General features: G+C 45.6%; 1 protein-coding gene across 2 annotated transcripts in view; it reads left to right on the top strand.

The window, feature by feature from the left end:
* The window catches only part of LOC117746064 (vang-like protein 1), a 41,851-nt gene that overhangs the window by 15,326 nt on the left and 3,616 nt on the right, over positions 1 to 22,909 (top strand). Inside the window, exons 3-6 of one of the 2 annotated variants that reach the window (XM_034554882.1) lie at positions 2,707 to 2,833; positions 14,077 to 14,508; positions 14,990 to 15,165; positions 21,139 to 21,272. In XM_034554882.1, coding sequence (XP_034410773.1) covers positions 2,707 to 2,833; positions 14,077 to 14,508; positions 14,990 to 15,165; positions 21,139 to 21,272 — 869 coding nt within the window. Of the gene's footprint in view, positions 1 to 2,706; positions 2,834 to 14,076; positions 14,509 to 14,989; positions 15,166 to 21,138; positions 21,300 to 22,909 lie in introns of both variants that reach the window. The other variant, XM_034554874.1, reaches the window with a different exon arrangement.

The following is a 22,909-nucleotide window of genomic DNA, read 5'->3' as shown; positions in this document are numbered from 1 at the left end:
TCTAGTTGCTAAGACCCTCTGCTACACTCTACGCTCTTTACTTACTTTAGCCTTACCTTTCCTGCTTATTATTCTACTGATGACTCTGAAGGAGGATCACTGTTTCATGAGCCCCTCCGCTGGTCCCCCCCCCCCCCAATTAATAATCACAATCAGTGCCAGCCTTTTGACGAATGATCGCTCGCCGCTGGAGGAACCGCTTCTGCAGCCGATGATAATAATATTTAAAGTAATAATGATAGCTGTAATCAATTTAAAGGCTCACATGGACCCAATCTCCTGGATTTACTCGACAGCAATACGTCAGTCACTCCGTCAGTGAGAGAAGTTGCCGCCAGCGATTGGAAATGAGCTTTCTCTTGCTCCGTGCCGATTGGAAACATTAGTCGCTGTTGTGGTTTTCTGTGGGAAAAACGGGGAAGTACAAGAATAGAGGCGGAAAGCAGACTGGTTAACACCCTGTAATGAAAACACTTCCATCCATCCAATGCAACTCTGTTGGACTGTAACGGCTCCACTGCTGTCCATCACACCGAGTCCTCCGCTCCCCCAGCCGGCAGGATATCCTGCACATTACGGTTATGAGTTGTTATTGTGTGAGAAAGTGGCGTTGCAGGGTTTTTTGCGTTCGTCATCTACAGTTCACTATGAGGCCATTGTTGCACCAGATCTCATTTAGCTGCGTCCGACTTTCATCGTCCAAGCTTTCTTTCTTTGTCTTTTTGTTTTTGTGTGACTTTGAAAAGATTAAAGCTGCTCTGATCGAAATTATTTTGGCCCAAAAGATTTGTGAATGCAGCTTTAAGACATTTTTACAACCGTGTGATTTAATTTTGTATGTCAATATATATATTTTAACGGTTGTTTTTAAATATTTAGCGTTGGAAAAGCACCGTCGTACAAGGTTGACTTTGTCTGAATAAAGGCATCGACAGAACCCGTTGTCCAGAACGGGTTGGGTTGTGTCTTATTGAATAATATTTTTTTTTAAATAACACTTTAGTAGCACTGAAATGGCTCTTACTTACTTATAGCACTTTGTAGTTTGGCTTTCTTGATTCTTGTTGTTCGGAGTTTGTAATCATGGTTGAATGCACCTATTGTAAGTCCCTTTAAATAAAAGCGTCAACTAAATGAAATTTAATGTAATGTTAATGAAACAGAATGCAGCTGCTCGACTGGTCTTCAACCTCCCGAAATTTACCCACACTACTCCGCTCCTCCGCGACCTTCACTGGTTACCGGTGGCCGCCCGCATCCGCTTCAAAACATTGGTACTTGCGTACCGTGCTGCGAACAGATCGGGTCCAGTCTACATCCAGGAGATGGTCAAACCGTACACTCAAGCTCGTTCACTTCACTCGGCTTCTGCCAATCGGCTCGTAGCTCCGTCACACTCAACAAAGTCACGACTGTTTGCTGTCCTTGCTCCTCATTGGTGGAACGAGCTCCCCATTGACATCAGGACAGCAGAAAGTCTCTACATCTTCCGTCGCAAACTAAAACACATCTTTTTCGACTATACCTTGAATAGGGAAGGTAGAGCCGTAGTAGCACTTTAGTAGCACTTAAATGGCTCTTACTGATAGCACTTTGTAGTTTAACTTTATTGAAGAAATTGTACTTGCTTGATTCTTGTTGTTCTGAGTTTTGACTCATGGTTTAATGCACTTATTGTAAGTCGCTTTGGATAAAAGCGTCAGCTAAATGACATGTAATGTAATGTAAAAACAACAAACCGTAGTCTGAATCAAGACGGAAATCTTTATTACTCTCTCCAACCTTCACAAAATGCAGCGCACATCCACTCTTTCCATTCTTACCTTTCACAATAAAAGCCCCAGGCATATAATATTCCCAAGTGACTGTTTTGTGGCAACATCCTGTGCTCGAGCTTTTTCAATGGAGACGACGTTGTGGGAATTAGATTTGTTACCTTTGAAATGTCGCACCGAGAAATAAAGTGATTACCGAGTGGCAGAAAACTCCATCATCATCACGAGGCAAGGTCCTCTTTAAATGTCCTTTTTTATGTCGTCTCCAGACGCGCAGCTGAAAAACAACCGCCTGACGTCTCTTTCATTTGCCCGATGTCCAATATGTTTGTCCAGTAATCTCGTTCCAGCATCTTCAGCATTGAATATCTATATGAGATCTGACAACCGTGTCTCTGGAGTCTGTCTGTCTGGCTCTCGTCCAGTCCAAGCAGCCGCCAACAGCTCTCAGCACCTGGAAAATACAACTGCTGTCATCTAAATTAAACCGTGCTTTTTTTAATTTCTTGCTTCCTTTTGCATTTTCCAATCAGTTTTGTGGCGTTATTGCTTTACAATACTGTGTGTCCTACGTCCAAGATGTCAGCAGCTGGAAGGGGAGGGACACCCATGAGGGGATTAACTGTGGCTTGCTGAGCTTTTCTGTGGTAATGGAGCCGCGGTGCGGGCGTGGTGCCATGTGGCCGGGGTGATGCTGGGCCAAAATGATGGGTCGATGACATTTGGGACAGACATGGACGTAAACCGGACTGCTTGGCAGAGGTTATATGACCTTTGAAGACACCATGAACTTTGTGATGGGCTCCTTGTGATGAGCACATGTGTAAAACAAGTTTGTTTCCCTTCTTTGTTTCCAAGCTTGTGCACTAGTATGTCTTTGTCATCTGTACGGCGCTAACTACGTTTTGTTGTTCTCCTTTTCGTTTTGCAGGGAGCGAAGCCGGGACCGCCACAAGTCCCGCGGTAAAGACAGCCGCTCAGAGAAGTCCGTAACGATCACCACGCCGCCCGCCGAGCCGCTGCTGGGCGACTCGGCTGTTCGGGGTGAGCAGGTCCAGGTAGGGCTGAACACAGCGCCGCTGCCCTGAAAGCCAAACCGCTCTAGAACCACACGTTAGGAATCACCTCTCAATTTCTGTACTTTCGCCTCCACCATTGCTGACCACACTCTGCTTTATGATAAGAGTCTCTCCGCTAGTTCGATTTATCAAGAATTTAGAGTACAGGAGATTTATCAGCCACTACTCGAAATTGAGTTGGAATGATAATTGTGTTTATCGGCCTGGGGTGGGACGGGCCATCTGGTAGTTTGAGGGCAAAAGCCAGAAGGGCCAGTCCACTTTTGGCGAGGCCTGCACGATCCCTTTCAGGGAGTCTACCGCAGATACAATACAACAGGATAAGGATGCAGCGGGTTGCTTCTCTGGGCGGCACCACTTTGGCAAACGCTGTATTTCACTGCAACTTACGATGAGGTCCAGTGCAAAGTGGGGATATTGCTCAAGTGCCCCCTCCCCCCTCCTAAAAAATGGACCAGACCAGGCAGCTTAGCTGCATGGTTTCCAATGGAGGAAAACCATGCAGATAAGCTGGCATTTTTTTTTGCCTGGTCTGGACTTAAAATATATAATGTGATGGATTATTTGATCACACAGAAATATAAGGTAGGAGATCGACTTTTTTACCCTTGTTAACTAGCAACCAGGCCACACCATCGGGATGTTTTTGGCCACTGGTTCAGCCTTCTGACTCTATTTTTGCTCCGTATAGCAGACAGCCGCTCATGTTCATGTTCCTTGTAGTTGGATTAAGAGACAGGTGGATCCGACGGCTGTGCGTTGGGACCACGGTAGCACTCGAGGGATACAAGAGTCCTCGCTTCCAAAACAGTCAATGAGTCATAGCCAATTTGTTACCTTACCGTGTAGTATTTAGCCAAAACACAGGCATGTTTTGAATGAGCTACTTATCCATAGTCGGTGCTCTTCAGTAGAGAGCGATAGATTGGGAACAATATGGGAATATTATCTATGATCTCTTCAAAGCCACTAGACTCCATTGTAAATTAATTTTACCTCGAAGGACACAGAGGTTGCTGGTCTACCGCTGCCTCGAGTCATTGTGAGACTTCGGTGTTTGGAAGTTCTCGCTCAGATTCACCAAAGTCCCACCGTAACACAAGCAAACAGCCCTGATGGAGGTGGACCAGACACTTGGAAGAAAGCCATGTGAAGAGTGAAATGCGTGCTGTTACTCGTCCAGCATGCTTTGAAAGCAGGAACTTCGTCAATTTAAGTCCCATTTAATAAAAGAAGAGGTTTCAGCACACAGACGGCCTTAGACTGACCCGCTCTTTAGAGCCAAACAACTGTCTGGCACAGCGGCCCTCATCAAGTGTTCGGCTTAAGTCTCTGAAGGGTGTTCAGAGACGTTCGCCGATTCGTCTACTGACCTACTTGGCGCTCACTTTCCGTTGTGGCAAGACTCGTTAGCATTTTTTTTTTCTTTGGTCGTGTCTAATTTTAACACATGACAGGATTTGCCACAAAGCACAGCCATCCTCAAGTGTTTCCTCGCTCCTCATGTCTTATTCATGCCGTGGCCTGCAGCGGTGCTGCCGACAGGGCGGGGAGCGTTTGGCTTCACTTTGAGTAATCGGGGGCGAGCGACTGCGCCGAGAAAGCGGCTCAGCACAAATCTCTGCGTGTGCTCTCCGGTCCCTCCGTGTGCTCCAGTCTGACCCGCGAGATCACTTCCGCCGCCGGGACTTAATCAGAGCCTCGGCTCACGGGGCGGCGAGAGGAACCGTGAAAAGAAAAAGGGTTGTTTTACTCGGAAGTGTGTCGGCAAACGCGACCGGAGATCTGAGATTCACGCCAGCAAGAGAAATGTTCAGACCCTGCTGTCGAGGGGTGTGTGTGCGTGTGTGTGTATGTGTGTGTGTGGCAGCGAGCATTCACAGCATGCAGAACACGGATATCAAAGCACATTCTTCTGACTGTCTGTCTGCAGAATGTGGAGCGCAGCCAGCAGCTGGTTAGCGAACATAAACCCTGCTGGTTTAATCAAGTCTTCCAGTGGGGAGGGGGGGGGGGTTGCTTTGTTTGTATACTTTTAGTTTTTTTTAAGGGAATCACCTAAATGTGATATGAGTTGATGAATGCGCTTTAGAGGCGCTGGAAGGTAGATTGTTGCACATTTGGTTACATTTACTAGTCTTTTTCATATTTTGTGTCCATCAAGTTTCAACAAACGGCTCTACACACGCTTCGTGAACAAGGCTGATCGTACGCCTCTTAGATGGCTTGACGTGTTTGAGTAGAGCTCCTCCAGCATGTTGCTCCCATTCCAGGACGCGAGCCAAAAGCGCCGAGCCGTACGCATGTGTGAATGTGGAGAACACATCTTCAAGTTCAGCCGCCTGAAGTCTGAAGGTGGGAACGAGGTGGTTTCGGCAGATGTGTGTCGCGAGCCGGCCGGGTGTTTGTAAAGGACAATGGAGGCGAGCGTAGCCGCGACCTCCGTATTGGACCTGACACCGAATGACGCGAGTCATTTGGGTCAATCCGTCTTGCTGTTGCCGTGTGAAACTCGATCGCTGTGGATACTGAGAGGTTGGTGGGAGTCAATGCAGCGGCTCAGGAGTGTGATGCCGGACGACATTGTACGAGGTGTCGAACAAGAGAAACGCGATACGGTTAAACCACAAAGCATTCTTTGAGAATTAGCGCCTTCCCATCGAGAGAGAGGTTTATTTTTAGATAAACAGTTTAGAGAGGGAACCGCTCTCCCCCTCTGTGTTTGCCAGCTGCAGAAATCAGGTGTTTTTATTGAACAATTTGGCTCAAAAAGCAGTTAACCCCGGCTGATTTTTAAAAACGTGGAGCAAAGGTTCTTCTAAGTTGTACCTCTCAACATCCCCCCTGCCTTTGCTCGTCCTCTCATTCTCCCTGTGGCTCAATTAACCCATTAACCCAAGTCAGCTGCTTCGCGATCTCAGCCGGACCTCTGTACGGTAACCAACACGGACCACGGATCAGACCCCCAGACTCCTTTTGGAGGGGGGGGAACCACGCGCAGCCATGTCGGGCTTGCGTTCCCGTTTGGCGCCTCTTCCCCGTGGTGAGGGCTTCCTGGAGCAGTGTCCCGTGAGATGGGATCCGGCTGAGCTGCTTGGGTATCCCCGTGAGACGGGATCCCGCTGAGCTGCTTGGGTATCCCCGTGAGACGGGATCCCGCTGAGCTGCTTGGGTATCCCCGTGAGACGGGATCCCGCTGAGCTGCTTGGGTATCCCCGTGCTCCGTGTGTGTCATGATCCCCGTTGGCGGGCAAACCCGGAGAGAGGGAGGAGGATTTTCTAAACACTTATCCACGGTCGATTTGGAAGAAGGCGTTTTCTGGGGGTTACCTTTCTTTGAGTGGACAGTTGAGAGTTGACAGGAACGAAGGGGAGTGACATACATACATTCTGTGGTTGTTGCCCTAACCTCTCAGCCACCCATTGGAGAAGGGTAATGGCACTCAGATATGAGGTATATGGCTAGAAACGCAAGTTAAAGTCATATTCAAAGAATTCTTCCTGGATTTCTGGAGTTTCTTTTGTAAAGCCGTGGTATAGTAATCGGTATTGGTATTGGGTCTCAAATATACAGTTTTACATTTAAACATTTTCTAAAATAGCTGGGCACTGTAGTTTTCAGCAAGAGTACTCAAACAGGAGGAAATGGTGCACTATTTTCAGCTGTGGATTAATGCACATTTGAATAGAGTTTGAATGCATCATATTGAAACCCAATGCAGCCTCCCTTAGCTGTTAGCTTTGAGATATAACGGGTTTTGATTATTTTTTTAAGGCACACCATCAGGTTGTTGTTGTTGTTCCATTACATTACATTACATTACATGTCATTTAGCTGACGCTTTTATCCAAAGCGACTTACAATAAGTGCATAAAACCATGAGTCCAAACTCAGAACAACAAGAATCAAGCAAGTACAATTTCTTCAATAACGTTAAACTACAAAGTACTATCGGTAAGTGCCATTTAAGTGCTACTAAAGTGCTATCGGTAAGGGACATTTAAGTGCTACTACGGCATTTAAGTGCTACCTATTCAAGGTATAGTCGAAAAAGATGTGTTTTTAGTTTGCGCCGGAAGATGTAGAGACTTTCTGCTGTCCTGATGTCAATGGGAAGCTCGTTCCACCAATGAGGAGCCAGCACAGCAAACAGTCGTGATTTAGCTCGAAGTGAAGGAGCTACAAGCAGATGGGCAGAAGCCGAGCGAAGTGAACGGGCTGGGGTGTACGGTTTGACCATGTCCTGGATGTAGACTGGACCCGATCTGTTCGCAGCACAGTACGCAAGTACCAATGTTTTGAAGCGGATGCGGGCGGCCACCGGTAACCAGTGAAGGTCGCGGAGGAGCGGAGTAGTGTGGGTAAATTTCGGTCGGTTGAAGACCAGTCGAGCAGCTGCATTCTGTTGATGAGCAAGTTTTGTCTTAACTTCCCAGAAACACACACACACACACACACACACACACACTCACTCTCTCTCTCTCTCTCTCTCTCTCTCTCTCTCTCTCTCTCTCTCTCTCTCTCTCTCTCTCTCTCACACACACACATGCAGCCTCTCCAGCGGCAGCGCTGCGATGCTCACTGGGTCAGAAGTGATGCACGGAGAGTGGCGCTGAGGCAAGAGGCGAGCGGAGAATGAGAGAGAGGAGAATGAGTGGGATGCCTTGAGGGAAAGACAAATAAAAGAGAGAGAGAGAGAGACAGAGAGAGATGGGAGAAACCTTTGGAGTATAGCGATGGCACCTAATTGGTGTTGATTGCACTGTTTATTTACTGTACTACTCCACTCCTTCCCCATCCATCCATCCCTCCATCTCTCTCCATCTCATCCCATGTGATCGTCTCATCACCCAACTCCTCTCTTCCTCCCTCTCTTCCTTCCTCTCCGTCGCTCCTCTGCTCTTCTCCACAGAGCCCCTCACATTATGTGGCAACCGAGCGCACAGTCCCATACGATGCCTCCTGAGGCATGATGGGAGAACTTTCTATATAAAGACGGATAAAGCGTAGTCGGGGAGGTCAGACACACGCACACTCTGGATACGTATCGCGGGGGGGAAGGAAGCACAGAGACCATGTTTGAGCGAGCTGGACCGAGGTGAAGTTCAGTGAGGATTTTTTTTTTGGGTGGGGGATGCAGTCGCCGACGGCGATGGAGGCAGGAGACGAAGTGCTGCAGGTGCTCGAGGTCTGCGAGACGGTACAGGAGATAAAGGAAGTGATTGTCACCACCATAGATGAAGACTCTATTACTAACTCCCCTCCAGCGGGCAGCTCTGGAGCAGGGACTAGACCAAGCCAGGTAAGAGCAGAGAGGTCCAACATGCGGTGACGGTCCCAAGTGGAACTACAGGAGTTGTTACTCTTTGTAAACCGGGGAGAACGTCTGGTCCTGGAGGTTTAGCTCTTTATAGAAAAGGGTTGTGCGACCCAGGAAGCTTTTGTGTGATTCCATGTGGAGAAATGAAATCAAAATTGCAGGAGTGATAGTTGACTAATAATGTCTTCTAATAGTGTTGGTGTCCAGTTTGTCTTTACTCCAGCAAGGAAACACAATGGTCTGTATTGATCGAGCAGCTGAACGTCACAATCCCCTCACTTCAGTAAAGCTGTTTCTTACATTTCTTCTACACACGCTCCTCCATGCCAGAGAGCTCCGGTGGTCTCTGACGGTGATCCTGTATGAATGCAGTGAACACACATTTTCTTTTTGGTGTGAGTTCATAACTGGTCAATAGAGAGGTGAAGTCCCTCCTCTTCCCTTGTCCTCCATCGGGACCTTATTTTGGAAATAATATGTATGATAGTCAACAGCAAAGGACAAATACTTTTTCTTTTGAATTGTGCCTTAAATGTCAACTCAAACATAATTGTGACTGTTAACAAAGTTGCTGTGATTGATTGATTGATTGATTGTTTAGTGGATGACGTCACCTCGTGCTCCAAGATGTGGTTCTGAATCTATATAATGACCCTGCGCAACATTGATCTTCTTTTGGCATTCATTTGAAAGGCCTCGTTCTTTTTTCATGTTCAGTTAACAACATTTCTAATTCTGAAAAATCATTTTCAAAACCTTACATATTATTTGTATTTCCATTGCAGTCAACAATGGGCCGACAGAAAACAATGGCACCCCGAGTGGAGGTATTTCAAACAAATATAATAACTTGTAAAATTATTATCTTATTCTTCCCACTCAAAATCGGCGCTTGAGATGATTTCAAGTGTAATTCTCCAGAGTCATCCAAGGCTTCTCCATCAGCTCTCGGACTACATCATCTCCACATACACTTTCTGGGTTTTGCTAAATTAGAAGTTGTCTGTTCCCCTCATGGTTACCTGACATTTCTGTGAATAATCCATTTCAACCATACTGCAATTTAACGTCTATGGAGTGCTGCTCAGCTCCCATTGTCTCGCCGTCACTCCTCCATCCTGCAAATTAGTCCAGGAGACTATTTTTAAGGCGCTTCACTTCCTTGTCCCGACAAGTTCTCAACAGCCTCCACTGTTAGGAATACAATGTTTTACACACACACACACGCACGCACGCACGCACACACACACACACACACACACACACACACACACACACACCTTGCCTCCCAGGAGTGAGGAGAGTGCACTTGTTCCTGCTCTGAGCGAGGGGCTTTGTTTGCAGCCCACTTATGGCTCAACAACAGAAAACAGGCTTTTAGTGGATATTTGATTTAACGCGAGAGACAATGGCTGTTATTTATACTCCGGTGGAAAAAGAGAATGCACAAAATACTCAGCTGAAAGCTTTGGAAATGCACGCTGGCTGACATGTTAGTGTACTATATATATATATATATATATATATATATATATATATATATAGCTGCTCAGTTTCGTGATAAACCACTTGAAGGCTTAGTGAGTTATTGTTTCGGTATGTGGAAAATATTGTGATTTCACTTCGGACCAGAATATTGTAATTGTAAGTATTTATATATATATATATATATATATATATATATATATATATATTTATTTATTTATTTATTTTTTTTTTTTTTGCAAAACAGATGTAACTGTCATATAATTTGAAGTAAAAACTAAAAAACACCATGTAGGCCTTTTGAGCAAGAGGGGTCCACAACATCAGGAAATCCCTCCAATCCCCACAAGCAGTCCTGCAACGCGACACGCAAACAAGTGCCGGTGTGCAGTTCAAATGTCTTGCTGGATGTTTAAAGCTCAGCAGCCCCTGTATCGTGTTGCAGCACTTTACAGTTTGCAGCCGGGACAATATTTCATCAAAGAAATACTTTGATGGCACATTCTCTGCCCCTTATGGAACTGCCCTCGCCGTGCCTCTGTAACCACTGCGCTCAACAGTGTTTAATGATGCCGCATCTTCTTCTTTTTATTTTACTTGCCTTAGTGCTAGATTACGGCTCTTTTTAGACACGTTTTCCTGGCTATACATAGTTTTCACGCTCTCTTAAACTGTGCGGGTGGCTGAGCAAATTGTCCGTCTTTTCTTTTTGAAGCAGTGCCAAAGTTAGCGCAAAGTTTTAAGATGTGTGTGTTATTACTTAATCATTCACGTGTTAAAGGAACAGTTCGTTATTCTGTTGAAATACACACATTAGTTTTCTTGCCGAGATTTAGATGAGAAGAGTGACTCCACTCTCATGCCTGTGTGCTAAATATGAAGCTACAGCCAGGACACAGTTAGCTTAGCATAGCATAAGGAGCTGAGGTGCGTTTTATTCATGACTCGCATGTAGTTTTGAACAAAGGATTTCAAGCGTTGGTTTGTGAGTGCGGTAATCCTCTCTGGCTTCTGAACTGCCACTGGCCTTCCCTGTCTGGATCAATCCCTCTCCTTTTTAATTGGCTGCTTTGTTATCGAATGTTGTCTTTCACGCTCTCGCCCCTTTTTTCCTCTTTGTTCCCTCTCTCTTCGCCGCTCCTCTTTCACCCTATACTTCTGTGTGATGAATGGGACTGGGTCTCTTCCGAGGCGGCTGGTCCTGAACCAGATCAGCCCCGAGGTGGCTGCTTAATCCCGTTAGGAAATGTGGGTCACTAATGTCTATTTTTATCTGTGTCGGCTGAGGGAAAGCCCAGGTAGAGTAGTAAGGATCCAACGACGACAATGCTGTTTTTTCTCAATATATCAGACTCTCTAGATAGCAAGAAAAAAGTGTCCACACAAGATCCCAGAGCCCATGGTTTTCTTGTCTGACCAACAGTCCGAAACCAAAATATATTCAATGTACCAACACAAAAGACTGAGACCAGTGGATATTCTTTTCTAATCCTGCTTTAACAATGACTAATTGCCGCATCCCTTAATTCTAATAGTGACAGACGTCCTAAAAGAGTCCTTTGGCAGTGTGTGATTCAGAGGTATGAAATTCTGAGCTCTGAAACTGTCTCTTCACCACCTCGAGAGCACCCTTACAACTAATGCCTATTGATTTGCTTTCGCTCTCTCTCACACACACACACACACACACACACACACACACACACACACACACACACACGGAGCACGCTCGTCTTCACCAGCCAGACGATAGAATCTGTCGACAGTCCAGATGCTCTGTACTCAACACCACGTGGATCAGTTGTGCCATATTTACTCATTCAGAAAAGAAATAAATGATGCGTTTCAAGTTGGGAGACATTAAAAACACTAAATATCTCCAGTGCTGCTGCGGTATGCTAGTCGTCGTCCCCGATGATTTGTGGATCTCCATGTGACCGAGGTTCGCCTTTTTCCGGATTACTTATCCTCCGCTAATACAAAGAGAAAATAATCAGGCCTTGCTTACTTTGCTTGTCTGCGGGGGGATAATTGCTTCATGTGAGTAAAAGGCCTGTTGCGCAAGTCTCCGCGGAGAGAGGCCGAGGGCCTCTTCAGTCCGCCTCTCTCATTATTAATGAAGTGGCTCTCACCGTTCTGTTTCAAAAAGCAATCTCCACTCCAATTGACTGGACTGAAACATGCATTATTTATGTTTGTTTTGTGTGCGTGTTGCATTACGTTCCCCGTCTTTTGTCCTATTATCTGTCAGATCCAATTAATCTCCAACTGTCAGGTGTAAATACATAAGCTTTATATACAGAGTTGATCTAATGTTACTGTTGAATTATAGTGTGCGTCATGTTTGTTGCAGTTTTACTTAATTATAAACTGTAATGAAACTGTGGCTTTTAGACATATACGGTAATTTCTCAAAAAGAGGATATTGTTATTTGTGGAAAAAGACTTGAGTGGGCGTTTCCCATGACAACGGCTGACTGCCATGTGAGAGCCGGGGTTGCTAGTGGTTAACTCCGGTGGTGCGATGCTCACTGGACCGCGTCATTAAACCTTTTGCGCTGATTCCAGTGGCGGTTGATTGTGGTTCCCTCTATGATCTTATATTGTCTTATTTGTCTATTTTAAGTTATTTTACTTGCATGAATAAATGAGACGCAGACACTTTGGCAATTTTAGCACAAATGTCTTCACCCTTTGACCTTTTGAACGCAGGTCACGCATTCCTGGTTTACGGCTCACGGGATCGTCCACTCGTGACGTTTCGGGGTCTTCCCGCAGCAGCAGCGCAGACATCCAGATGAGCATTTACAACCGCTTGTCGTGTCAAAGGTCAAGTGAAACCGAGACGGAGGTCGCCCGTGGAAACCAAGTCAACATTTGACATGTCGTCTTCCGTGAAATGACCCCATGGATGGAAAATGTTTATGGCTCATCTCGTTTGTTTTTTTGTTGTGAGATAAAAAATTTAAATAATTTAAAACTGCTTTTCACCTGGATTTTACGTCTCGCCTGTAAACCTGTAATGACGGCTAAAAAAAAGCGGTGAAAATTATATTATTAAGTGTCTATGAGTGATAATAGTAGCTTCTTTCTAGCTTTAAACACAACGTGAGCTTTCTGCCTGGGTCATCCCATTGTTCTGCTTCATCTCTCTCTCTGCTGTTTTAACCCCTGAGGCAAGTGGGTTATTCTCTACACCCCCCGCCCCCCCCCAGTCTTTAGCCATCATAACTCATCTCCTCTCTGCTCACTGATGCACTCCTTGAAATAGGATTCATCTACAATGGTACTGCGCCTCTGGTAATCGAACGTCCTCGTAGCCGATGATGGCGGTTCGTTATCGGCCCTCAGCGTTAGCAGCTCGTTGTGACCGGCTGTGTAAAGAGTTCTTATCTTCCTTTGTTCTAGCGGCTCTCGCTCCGACGCCGCTGACCTTCATTATCTGCGGATGCAGTCGGAGCCCAGACGTCAGCTTTTAGCCCAGTTGGCAGCTCGCTCTGTTTACTTTTTTTCCCCACTTCCTATCTTCTATTCCTTTCTCTTTTCTTGCGGGTGTGGAAATGACTTCCCGTGTCTTTTTTGGGGGGTTTTGTTTTGTTGAGCTGACGTCAAAAGCAAAAGAAAGAACATGAACATGTTCGCCAGCCTAATACAGCACAGTGCTAGAAGATAGAAGAGATAGAAGCTTCCTCTCTTAATATTGTCTACTGATGTCCTCTCTCTTATTTTCCCCTTGAGCAAAGCAGCCGTATGAAGCCCGAACCGCACTTTTGTTATTGAGCAATGGCTGGACTTGTTGAAGTCATTGGGTGCACCTCATTTCCCTTTTCTACAATCTGCACTGAATAATCTTGCACTGAATAAACAAGACAAGAACCCACAGATGCATTAAGAACGGTATACACTGACGCTTTTATCCAAATGTATACTGTGTGCACATATATTAACCAGATTCCCACTAGACTAAATAATATCCATCGTACAGATTAAAAGGAGAAATGACGGATCGTGAATAGATGATGTTTTTCACAGATCTCTTTTATTCATATTCTCACAAACAAACGGGGAACTGCAGACATATTTAGAGATAACAGTGAGCATAATCAGTGTGGATTGGAAATCATACACATATGTACATACATAGATGTTAAAAATGTATGAGACATGTACACATTATTAATAATTATACCGACTTACACAACTGCATTTCAAATAAATAGAACATTATTTAAGAATGTGGATATTAAAACATAAATATTGAATGTTAACAAGATGATATAGAAGAGAATAAACAAAGGGGCATTAATATAAATAGCTCTTTGATGATGGTTTCTATCCAGTGAGGAAGTATACAATAAGGGTTTTAGGATGCTCTTGTGATCTTAAATCCTTGTTTCCTCCTCCCCGTGTCTCCAGGATGACAACTGGGGCGAGACCACCACGGCCATCACGGGCACGTCGGAGCACAGCCTCTCCCAGGAGGACATCGTCCGCATCACCAAGGACCTGGAGGACAGCGTGGGGCTGGACTGCCGCCGCTACTTCACCCTGACCCTAGCCGTGGTGCTGGGCCTGCTGGTGTTCCTGACGCCGCTCGCCTTCCTGGCGCTTCCCCACCTCCTCTGGCCGGAGAAGCTGCAGAGCTGCGGCACGGCGTGCGAGGGCCTCTTCATCTCCGTGGCCTTCAAGCTGCTCATACTGCTGCTGGCCGTCTGGGCGCTCTTCTTCAGGCCGCCTCGGGCCGGCCTCCCGCGGGTCTTCGTGTTCCGGGCGCTGCTCGCCGTGCTAGTGCTGCTCTTTGTGGTCTCCTACTGGCTGTTCTACGGCGTCCGAATACTCGACTCACAGGTGAGACGGGAAAGCGGGCGCAAAATATATTAACGCTGTTGCTCAAAGGTGCACGGTAACTACAAATAAACACACAGAGCCAAATTTCTCCAATAGCAGTGTAGGCCTCGTGTATTGCAGACACATTCATTTTTAATGCCTTCAGGAGCTCAACGAAATCACAAACAGCCAAAAGAGATGTTTGGTTTCCCCAGTGCTCTGTGTTTACTGTGCGAGTCATAATTGTAATGGTCCCTCATTCAGAATGCATGTAGGAAAACAGTCAAATGCTTGCAATCCTTTGAAATGTATCTAAATATTCATACGCTCTACATCTTGTCTTACATGTGTATGATCTCTCTTTATCCCTGCGGTAGTATCTTTTTCCTTTTTTTTGTAAATGTTTACTATTTGCATGTGTTTTAGATTCTGTGTGCACTGTGCATATATATATATATATGTCATCAAGCAGTACAAATGACCCCCTTAATATTTCCCGCAGGACGAGAACTACCAGGGCATCGTGCAGTACGCCGTGTCGCTGGTGGACGCCCTGCTCTTCATCCACTACCTGGCCATCGTGCTGCTGGAGCTCCGGCAGCTGCAGCCGTGCTTCTCCGTGTGCGTCGCGCGCTCCACCGACGGCGAGATGCGTCACTACAACCTGGGACGGCTCAGGTGAAGGAAGCACCAAGCGGCCAGCTGTTTTGTGGATCCGCTCGAATCTTTTTATGTCTTCTGCAAACGTGGCAGACGTTTTGTGTCAGTGGTTGTCGAGGTTTTCATGGATTATGCAAAGTCTTTTCTTCAAACAGCTGGCCACTGTTTTTTTAAACACCCAAATCAGGGAGGAAATACTGTGTTTGTTGGGGACTATTTTCAGTGGGATGGTGTATGATGGAACGAGAAAGTGTGTGTGTGTGTGTGTGTGTGTGTGTGTGTGTGTGTGTGTGAAGCAACATGTCAGTGAGTGAACAGTGAGACTCATTGATGTGAACAATGGCGCTCAATGGCACAGAGGAAGGAGATAAATCAGGCTCTGATTGGTCTTTTTATGGGACTGTTTACAATAATAATTATGAATTAGCGACTTACCCGTCTGCTCAGATTTCATACTGAGGCGTCGTGGATGCTGCTCGCATTGAGAGAAAGCAAGCGTAATACCCAGATGTGCACGGAGAGAGAGAACCGACAGAAGGAGTAAGAGGAGAGGACGAGACGCAAGGTAAAGAGAGCCATGATGAGAGATGAGAACGTGGGATGAAAGAGGGAAAAGAGGACGTGCAGGCGACGTGAAGGCGGAGAGAAAGAAAGAAACTGGGACACCTCAAGTGAGAGCGACAAGGGGGGAAGGACGAGGGAAGTCCCCGCTTACACATTCATAAATGGGATGAAGTAACTTGTACAAGAGGCCGAGAGTAAGGAAAGGAAAAGGGGAGGAGGAGGAGGAGGAGGAGGAGGACTTCAGAGAGTCAAGTCCTCAGAAAAGAGCAGCACACAGAGGGCGGAGTTCAAAGGGAAGACTCGAGAGACGAAGAATGGAGAACGAGGGATTAATACTTAATGGGAGGCTAGTGTTGAAGAACTAACGTGTGTGTGTGTGTGTGTGTGTGAGGGGGGGGGGGGGGGCAAAGAACAGCTCAGACCAGACTAACAGGGTTTTTATGACTGTACTATCTCTGAGCAAAAACACCTTTTTCTTTTTCTTTTTAAAGCCAAACAAAGCCGCTCCTTGCTATCAATACGCAGCCCCCAGTCTCACATGCGCTCATAAATCACGATGGATTTATAGATGGGCCTCTTTTATGACCGGATGGATGAAGTATTATCCCCCACATCTGCTCTCCCACTGATGTCGTATCATTCTGTACTTTTGCAGGTGGCCTGGTTCATACTTTGTGTCTTGAAGTTAGAGCTTTGAACTGCTCATGGAGCTGATCTCAGTGTCATTCTCTATCTTAAGCTACTGAAGCCCGACCACTACTGGATTTTAATTAGATAAAGACCAATGCAATCGATATACAGGAGTTTGGAATATCTGGCGATACATTGCCCCGTAGCATTTTTTCATAAACACACATTTCCAAAGTGTAAATATGAAGCAGGACATGTTACAGTCAAGCAGCCACGTGTCAGTGCTCTTGTGACGATGCATTTTTTTTTCCAATTGTTCATTTTAAAAATGACTCCTAAAGAAACCTTCAGTTAAAAATCAACAATCCGAATCACAAGATTAATACAGGGCGGCGGTGGTCTGGTCGGTGCGTGAGCCGACTTGCTCAGGGGGTGTAGTCCTTTGTAAGCTGTTCATGGTCCTCACTCTGTTGTCCGTCTGCGACTGTAAACACGCGGCTAATTAGCGCTCCCTGCAGACTGCCGCGCAGCATCTGGTCAGCCTGCACGCACACACACACAGACGGACACGTGTGTGTGTGTGTGTGTGTGTGTGTGTGTGGGCGGGGAGGGATGACCGCACCGCATACATGCACATGCAGCTCCAAACACGCATCATGCGGAGAAGCACCGACACAGATGTGTTTGTGTGTTCTCTCTCATGCAGCGCCTGCACTAACAGAAGGGCGGCTGCTGCTTTCGTTCCTGTTTTTTTTTTTTTTTTTTCTGCCATGTTTTTGCATGACCATAATGGCGACCAGCCGGAGGCCCCCGGGGGCCCAGAGGGCTTGTCTCCGTCTGCCCGGCCTTTGATGCCAATCTGGAGGGCCGGAGGAAGCCTTTTTGACAAAATAAATATGAACCCAGTCCTTACAGCCAGTGTGTGTGTGTTGGGGGGGTGGGGGGGGGTTACACACATTCACTGCTGGAGACTTCCCAGTTCTCGTTCCCGAACTGGTCGGCCCTGAGCAGCAACGCTAGAAACGGTCTCCAGGGCAACCGGTGTGTCTACAGTTGGCCGGCGTTGCTCGCTCTGAGGGTTTTTTGCGTCATGTTTGCTCGGCTTAATGATTGATGGAAGTCGGTAAGTGGCTGAACTCTGACTAAACAATGGTCCTGTCTGTTTGAATGCTTTATGCCACATTAACCACGGGAGTGGCCCAGTCTCCTCGCTGTCCCTTTGGCAGACAGGAGCTCCGCCTCCAGCCGTGCTCTGATGTGTTTGTTTTCCTCCAGCGGTCCAACTCATGACTGATGCGCTCATCATCATCATCAAGCCGATTTCACTTCTACTACAACTGTAAACACACAGCTGTTGATATGCTCAACAATTAAACTAACCGCAAGAGAAATCGGTTTATCATGAATTGACATTTCAAGCCTTATATTCTTTTCTCCTTTTTTTTGGACGAAAACACTATTTAGATATATTTTAACCGGATGAAGGAATTCATTCATCGGACTTCTTGATCTTAAAGTTGTCAAACTACTTTTATAACCGTGATAATCTGACTGCAATAAAGACAACAACTACTTCAGAACGTCAACAAACTCCATCTTTTGTTCTGGTTTTGATTGAGAGACAACTAGTTTCAAGTTTCAAGGTTTTATTTGCCATTTGTGCCTAGACCAACAGTCCAGACACATTGGAAATCTTGTGCAGGGCTCTCCAAGTCATCCATCCATCCATCCATTATCACCCGCTTATCCGGGGTCGGGTCGCGGTGGCAGCAGGTTCAGCAGGCCGACCCAGGCTTCCCTCTCACCCGCAACACTTTCCAGCTCATTCTGGGGGATCCCGAGGCGTTCCAAGGCCAGCCGGGAGATATAATCCCTCCAGCGTGTCCTCGGTCTTCCCCGGGGCCTCCTACCAGTTGGACGTGCCCGGAAAACCTCTAATGGGAGGCGTCCAGGAGGCATCCTAACTAGATGCCCGAACCACCTCAGCTGACTCCTTTCGACACGAAGGAGCAGCGACTCGACTCCAAGCTCCCCCCTGATGTCCGAGCTCCTTACCCTATCTCTAAGGCTGAGCCCGGCCACCCTACGGAGGAAGCTCATTTCGGCCGCTTGTATCCGAGATCTCGTTCTTTCGGTCACGACCCAGAGTTCGTGACCATAGGTGAGGGTTGGAACGTAGACCGACCAGTAAATGGAGAGCTTTGCCTTCCGGCTCAGCTCCCTCTTCACTAAGACGGACCGGTACAGCGCCTGTTTTACTGCTGCAGCCGCACCGATCCGCCTATCGATCTCCCGCTCCACCTTACCCTCACTCGTGAACAAGACCCCGAGATACTTGAACTCCTTCGCTTGGGGTAGGCAGTTTGCCCCCACCTGGAGGGTGGGGGCAAACGCTCTCCAAGTCAACAGTTTAGAAATAACACTAATAGAAAAGAAAAATACAAAATAGAAAAGAAAACACTATACAGAAGGTGGTAGTATATACAGAAAGGTGGTACTATGTACAAGAACAAGAAAGGTGCTAATATGTACAGTTTGGGATACGGTTTTAAATTACAGACAGTTTTAAATGATATAGTTGTAAGTAATAATATGTCACATATTGCACATGATAAGTATAGTGAGGTAGTGTTGGGTTATTACACATATTTCAATAGTTTTGTTTTGCCATCAGTCTGACTGTGGCAGGGAAAAAGCTGTTGAAGAAAGTGTTCTGTGAGAGAGGATGCTGTCCGCTCTGCTGTGTCTCAGGTTGTACATGCAGTGTTTGTGTCTGAGCAGAGAGTGAGCTGGGTGGAGAGTGAGCAGAGAGTGAGCTGGGTGGAGTGAGTCTCTGATGATTCCCTCTGCTCTTTTCCGACAGCGCTGCACATACATAGAGTCCATGGAAGGAAGTTTTGTCCCTATGATCCTTTCTGCAGTAACAGCAGAAAATGACACATTGTGCATCTAACTCAGTAAAACCTGTTTCTTGGGAAACGTATTTTGTTAAATACATTTAAAAAATATACAGGAATATGCTGTCTTAATGTGTTAAAGATCTTGACTTAATTAAATTGTTGATCATTTAAACGTTTGTTCTCTGACAGAAGGTTATTGCGTTTGGCCTTTCATGGAGGCATTGCCTCTTGTTTTGACTATTTTCCCTTTCACGTATTCATTTTCTTCAGATGCAGTGATATTCTACAGATGAAGAGACCCAAGTGGTGTATTTTTAAGTCTGCAAACCAATCTAAAGATCCCCGCTGTAACTACAGTACATGTGACTCTCTTTGCAGCCACCTGTGATATTTCTAATGTCTCTCACCTCTTTGTGTACAGTTTGTTCTGAGGGAGGAACTGAGTCCTCAGAGGTCACGCCCTGGGCCTCCTTTGGGATAACAGGAAGTGCATGCTGCAGGCTAGAGCATGTGCTGTTGTTCATGTATTTATCCAGTTAGCTCTTCACGTGGCCGTGCACAATGACACAGGACACACACCTCTGAATAAGTCCACACAAGCGCACACAGCGGGACTAGTAAAGGGCCCAGTGTTCAGCAGAAAAGTGGCATTATGGGTCGGCTAAATGCAGGTCACAGGAGCTGAGCTGCTGTGGCAGCGGCTACTAAATCCCTTCATAAGCTGCACACTGAATTACCGCTTAGAAAGTAGTAGTTTGGTAATTATACCTTCATCATTTGAAGTATTACTGTACACAATTATAATTTAAACACACAGTAGCATTGCCATTTACCTTGAGTTGTGATTGTGTCACTTAGGCAATACAAGTACAATATTCACCTTTCTGGTCTCCACCAACTGCAGAGAAGCATATCTGGCACTTTAACAGCTAAATGCTAAGCTACGTTCAAAGCTGTTGCTAGCTTTGTCCGCCTGTTTTGTTTTGGGCAGGTGCATTAAGTCCATCAGGGTGTATTTATTAAAAGCAGCTGCACATGTAAATTATGTCAGATGAGAGCTGTGAGAGTGAAGCAAAACAGTAATTAACCGTGAGGTCAAAAATCAACCCATTGCTGTGATTCAATGGCAATAAACAGATCAAAACGATAGCGAATTAGCGACATAATGACTAATTCAGCATAAACAATAATGTTTATACGCACATGCTAGATTTTCATCCGGTCTCTGAACACACGAGACGCTCTGGTTTTCCACAGACGACTACAATCATTTCTTTCCTCCATTTCTGATTTGATAATGTCAGGCCAATTCCACGTCTATCGGCGCCTTTTGCATTGAATTTGTGTGTAATCTGCTGACCCTAAGACCTTTTAATTTATAAGAGGAAGACTTTGTCTTTTTAAAAGCAGCGTCGTCGTCTCCCTCTAACCTCTCATGCGGCTAACCTCCAGGTAAACGGAGGCAGTGATGACAAGAGCTGGTGATTTATGTGGCGTATCGTGTGAGAACACTCTTGCTTGTGTGCAGTCGGGTTTAACAACTAGGACAAGAGCCGGCACGCTCCGCGACCCGCGGTGTGAAGTCAGCGTCTCAGTTTCTGCCCGTCTCCTGCATCCTAGAAGGGCATGAGAAGCCACATCGCACCGATGCCACAACAAGGAAGTGCAGAAATCCGACATGTCCTACTTCCTTCTGCTGTTTCTTGTTGAATTTCCGCGGCATGTCTCAGACTGGCTGTGTGGAAAGTGTTCCGATGTGTTTGTTCGTGCTGTGTTTTTGGGGAATTCCCACTCAGGCATTCATTTAGGTAATGCCATTAGATATCTCTCTCTCTCTCTCTCTCTCTCTCTCTTTTTCCCTCGGCTAAAGCTCCTCTTTGCCTCCTCTGCTCCGCAGCATCCAGCGGGCGGCTCTGGCCATCTTGGAGCGCTACTACTGCGACTTCCCGGTGCACAACCCGGCGCTGCTTTCCGCCTCCAAGTCCCGCGCGGCCAAGCACCTGGCCGGCCTCAAGGTCTACAACGTGGACGGTGAGTTCCCAGCAGCCCCCGCTGAGGGTGAGTGGGACGGTCTCTGTCTTTGTTTTCTGTGTTTAAAGTCCTTCCAGACATATAGTGGGTATGGAAAGTATTCAGACACCTTTAAATGTGTCACTCTTTGTTTCATTGCAGCCATTTGCTAAAATCAAAAAAGTTCATTTCATTTCTCATTAATGGACCCCATCTTGACAGAAAAAACAGAAATGTAGAAATGTCTTTTGTAACCTTGGCACAATTCTGTCTCTGAGCTCCTTGGGCAGTTCCTTCGACCTCATGATTCTCATGTGTTCTGACATGCACTGTGAGCTGTAAGGTCTTATATCGACAGGTGTGTGCCTTTCCTAATCAAGTCCAATCAGTTTAATTAAACACAGCTGGACTCCAATGAAGGAGTAGATCCATCTCAAGGAGGATCAGAAGAAATGGACAGCGTGTGAGTTAAATATGAGTGTCACAGCAAAGGGTCTGAATACTTATGACCATGTGATATTTCAGTTTTTTTTTAAAAAATAAATTTGCAAAAAATTCTACATTTCTGTTTTTTTCTGTCAAGAAGGGGTGCTGAGTGATTAATGAGAAATAAAATGAACTTTTTTGATTTGAGCAAATGGCTGCAATGAAACAAAGAGTGAAACATTTAAAGGGGTCTGAATACTTTCCGTACCCACTGTATATGCTGGGTACTTACTATCTCTATCACTCTGTACATCCATCATAACATGCAAGACGTTTTTCTGAATAATGCACAGTGTTGCTTGTTTTAAATTATTGTTTTCATTATTGACTCGTCTTTCTTTCAATTCATATCTTCTATCGATACTTCCAGGCAGCCATTCATTTGCATTCATTTCAGTTTAATATGAAAATCACCTTGACACCTTGTTCATTTGATGTATTAAAAGAAATATGGCCATCAGGATTTCCCATCGCCCAACTTGATGCCTTCAAATGTTTTGCTCAAAACGCATCAATATGACAGCAGGTTAGCCCTAAAATTATATTTGCAGGTTTTGACTAAAAAGACCCCAAAAAAATCGATAAATTATTTGAGAGGTATTACTCATATTCAGGTACCTGTAGAAGCTTGGGATCTCTACATTATTCAAATCCACGTTTTCTTCTAATGTTATAATGTCAAGCTAATTGACTTAATTGTAAGACTTTGATGGAAAGTACGAAACTCTATATGATCTAGTTACTGGAATTTATTCATTATATTTTCATGTTTAGAAATACTTTTAATTTATATTTGGTTTTGCAAGACAATGGTGAATATATTCTATATTTAGTGGTAAATACTGTCTTCATGTGACAAACGATATTAGTATTTCATAGAAGACTAAGCAAACTGGCATATTCACACTTCAATACTGTAACCACCGATATTTTAATTTTAATTTTTGACATTTGCAGCAACTTTTTCACACATACAAAAAGAAACTGCAGCAATAATTCACCTTTTCTGAGCGGCTGCCTGTGACGGACACTTCAAGTCTCTGCAGGTTGACTTCCAGGCGACGCTGGAATGCCCTGCCTGGAAGGAAGGAAGGAAGGAAGGAAGGGAGGGAAAGAAAGGAAAGGAAAAGAAGGAAGGAAGGAGAAACAGATCTGTGACCGTTATAATTGGA

Source organism: Cyclopterus lumpus, chromosome 2 (genome assembly GCF_009769545.1).
Source record: "Cyclopterus lumpus isolate fCycLum1 chromosome 2, fCycLum1.pri, whole genome shotgun sequence".
Taxonomy (NCBI): Eukaryota; Metazoa; Chordata; class Actinopteri; order Perciformes; family Cyclopteridae; genus Cyclopterus; species Cyclopterus lumpus.
This window is presented reverse-complemented; position numbering and strand designations above follow the sequence as displayed.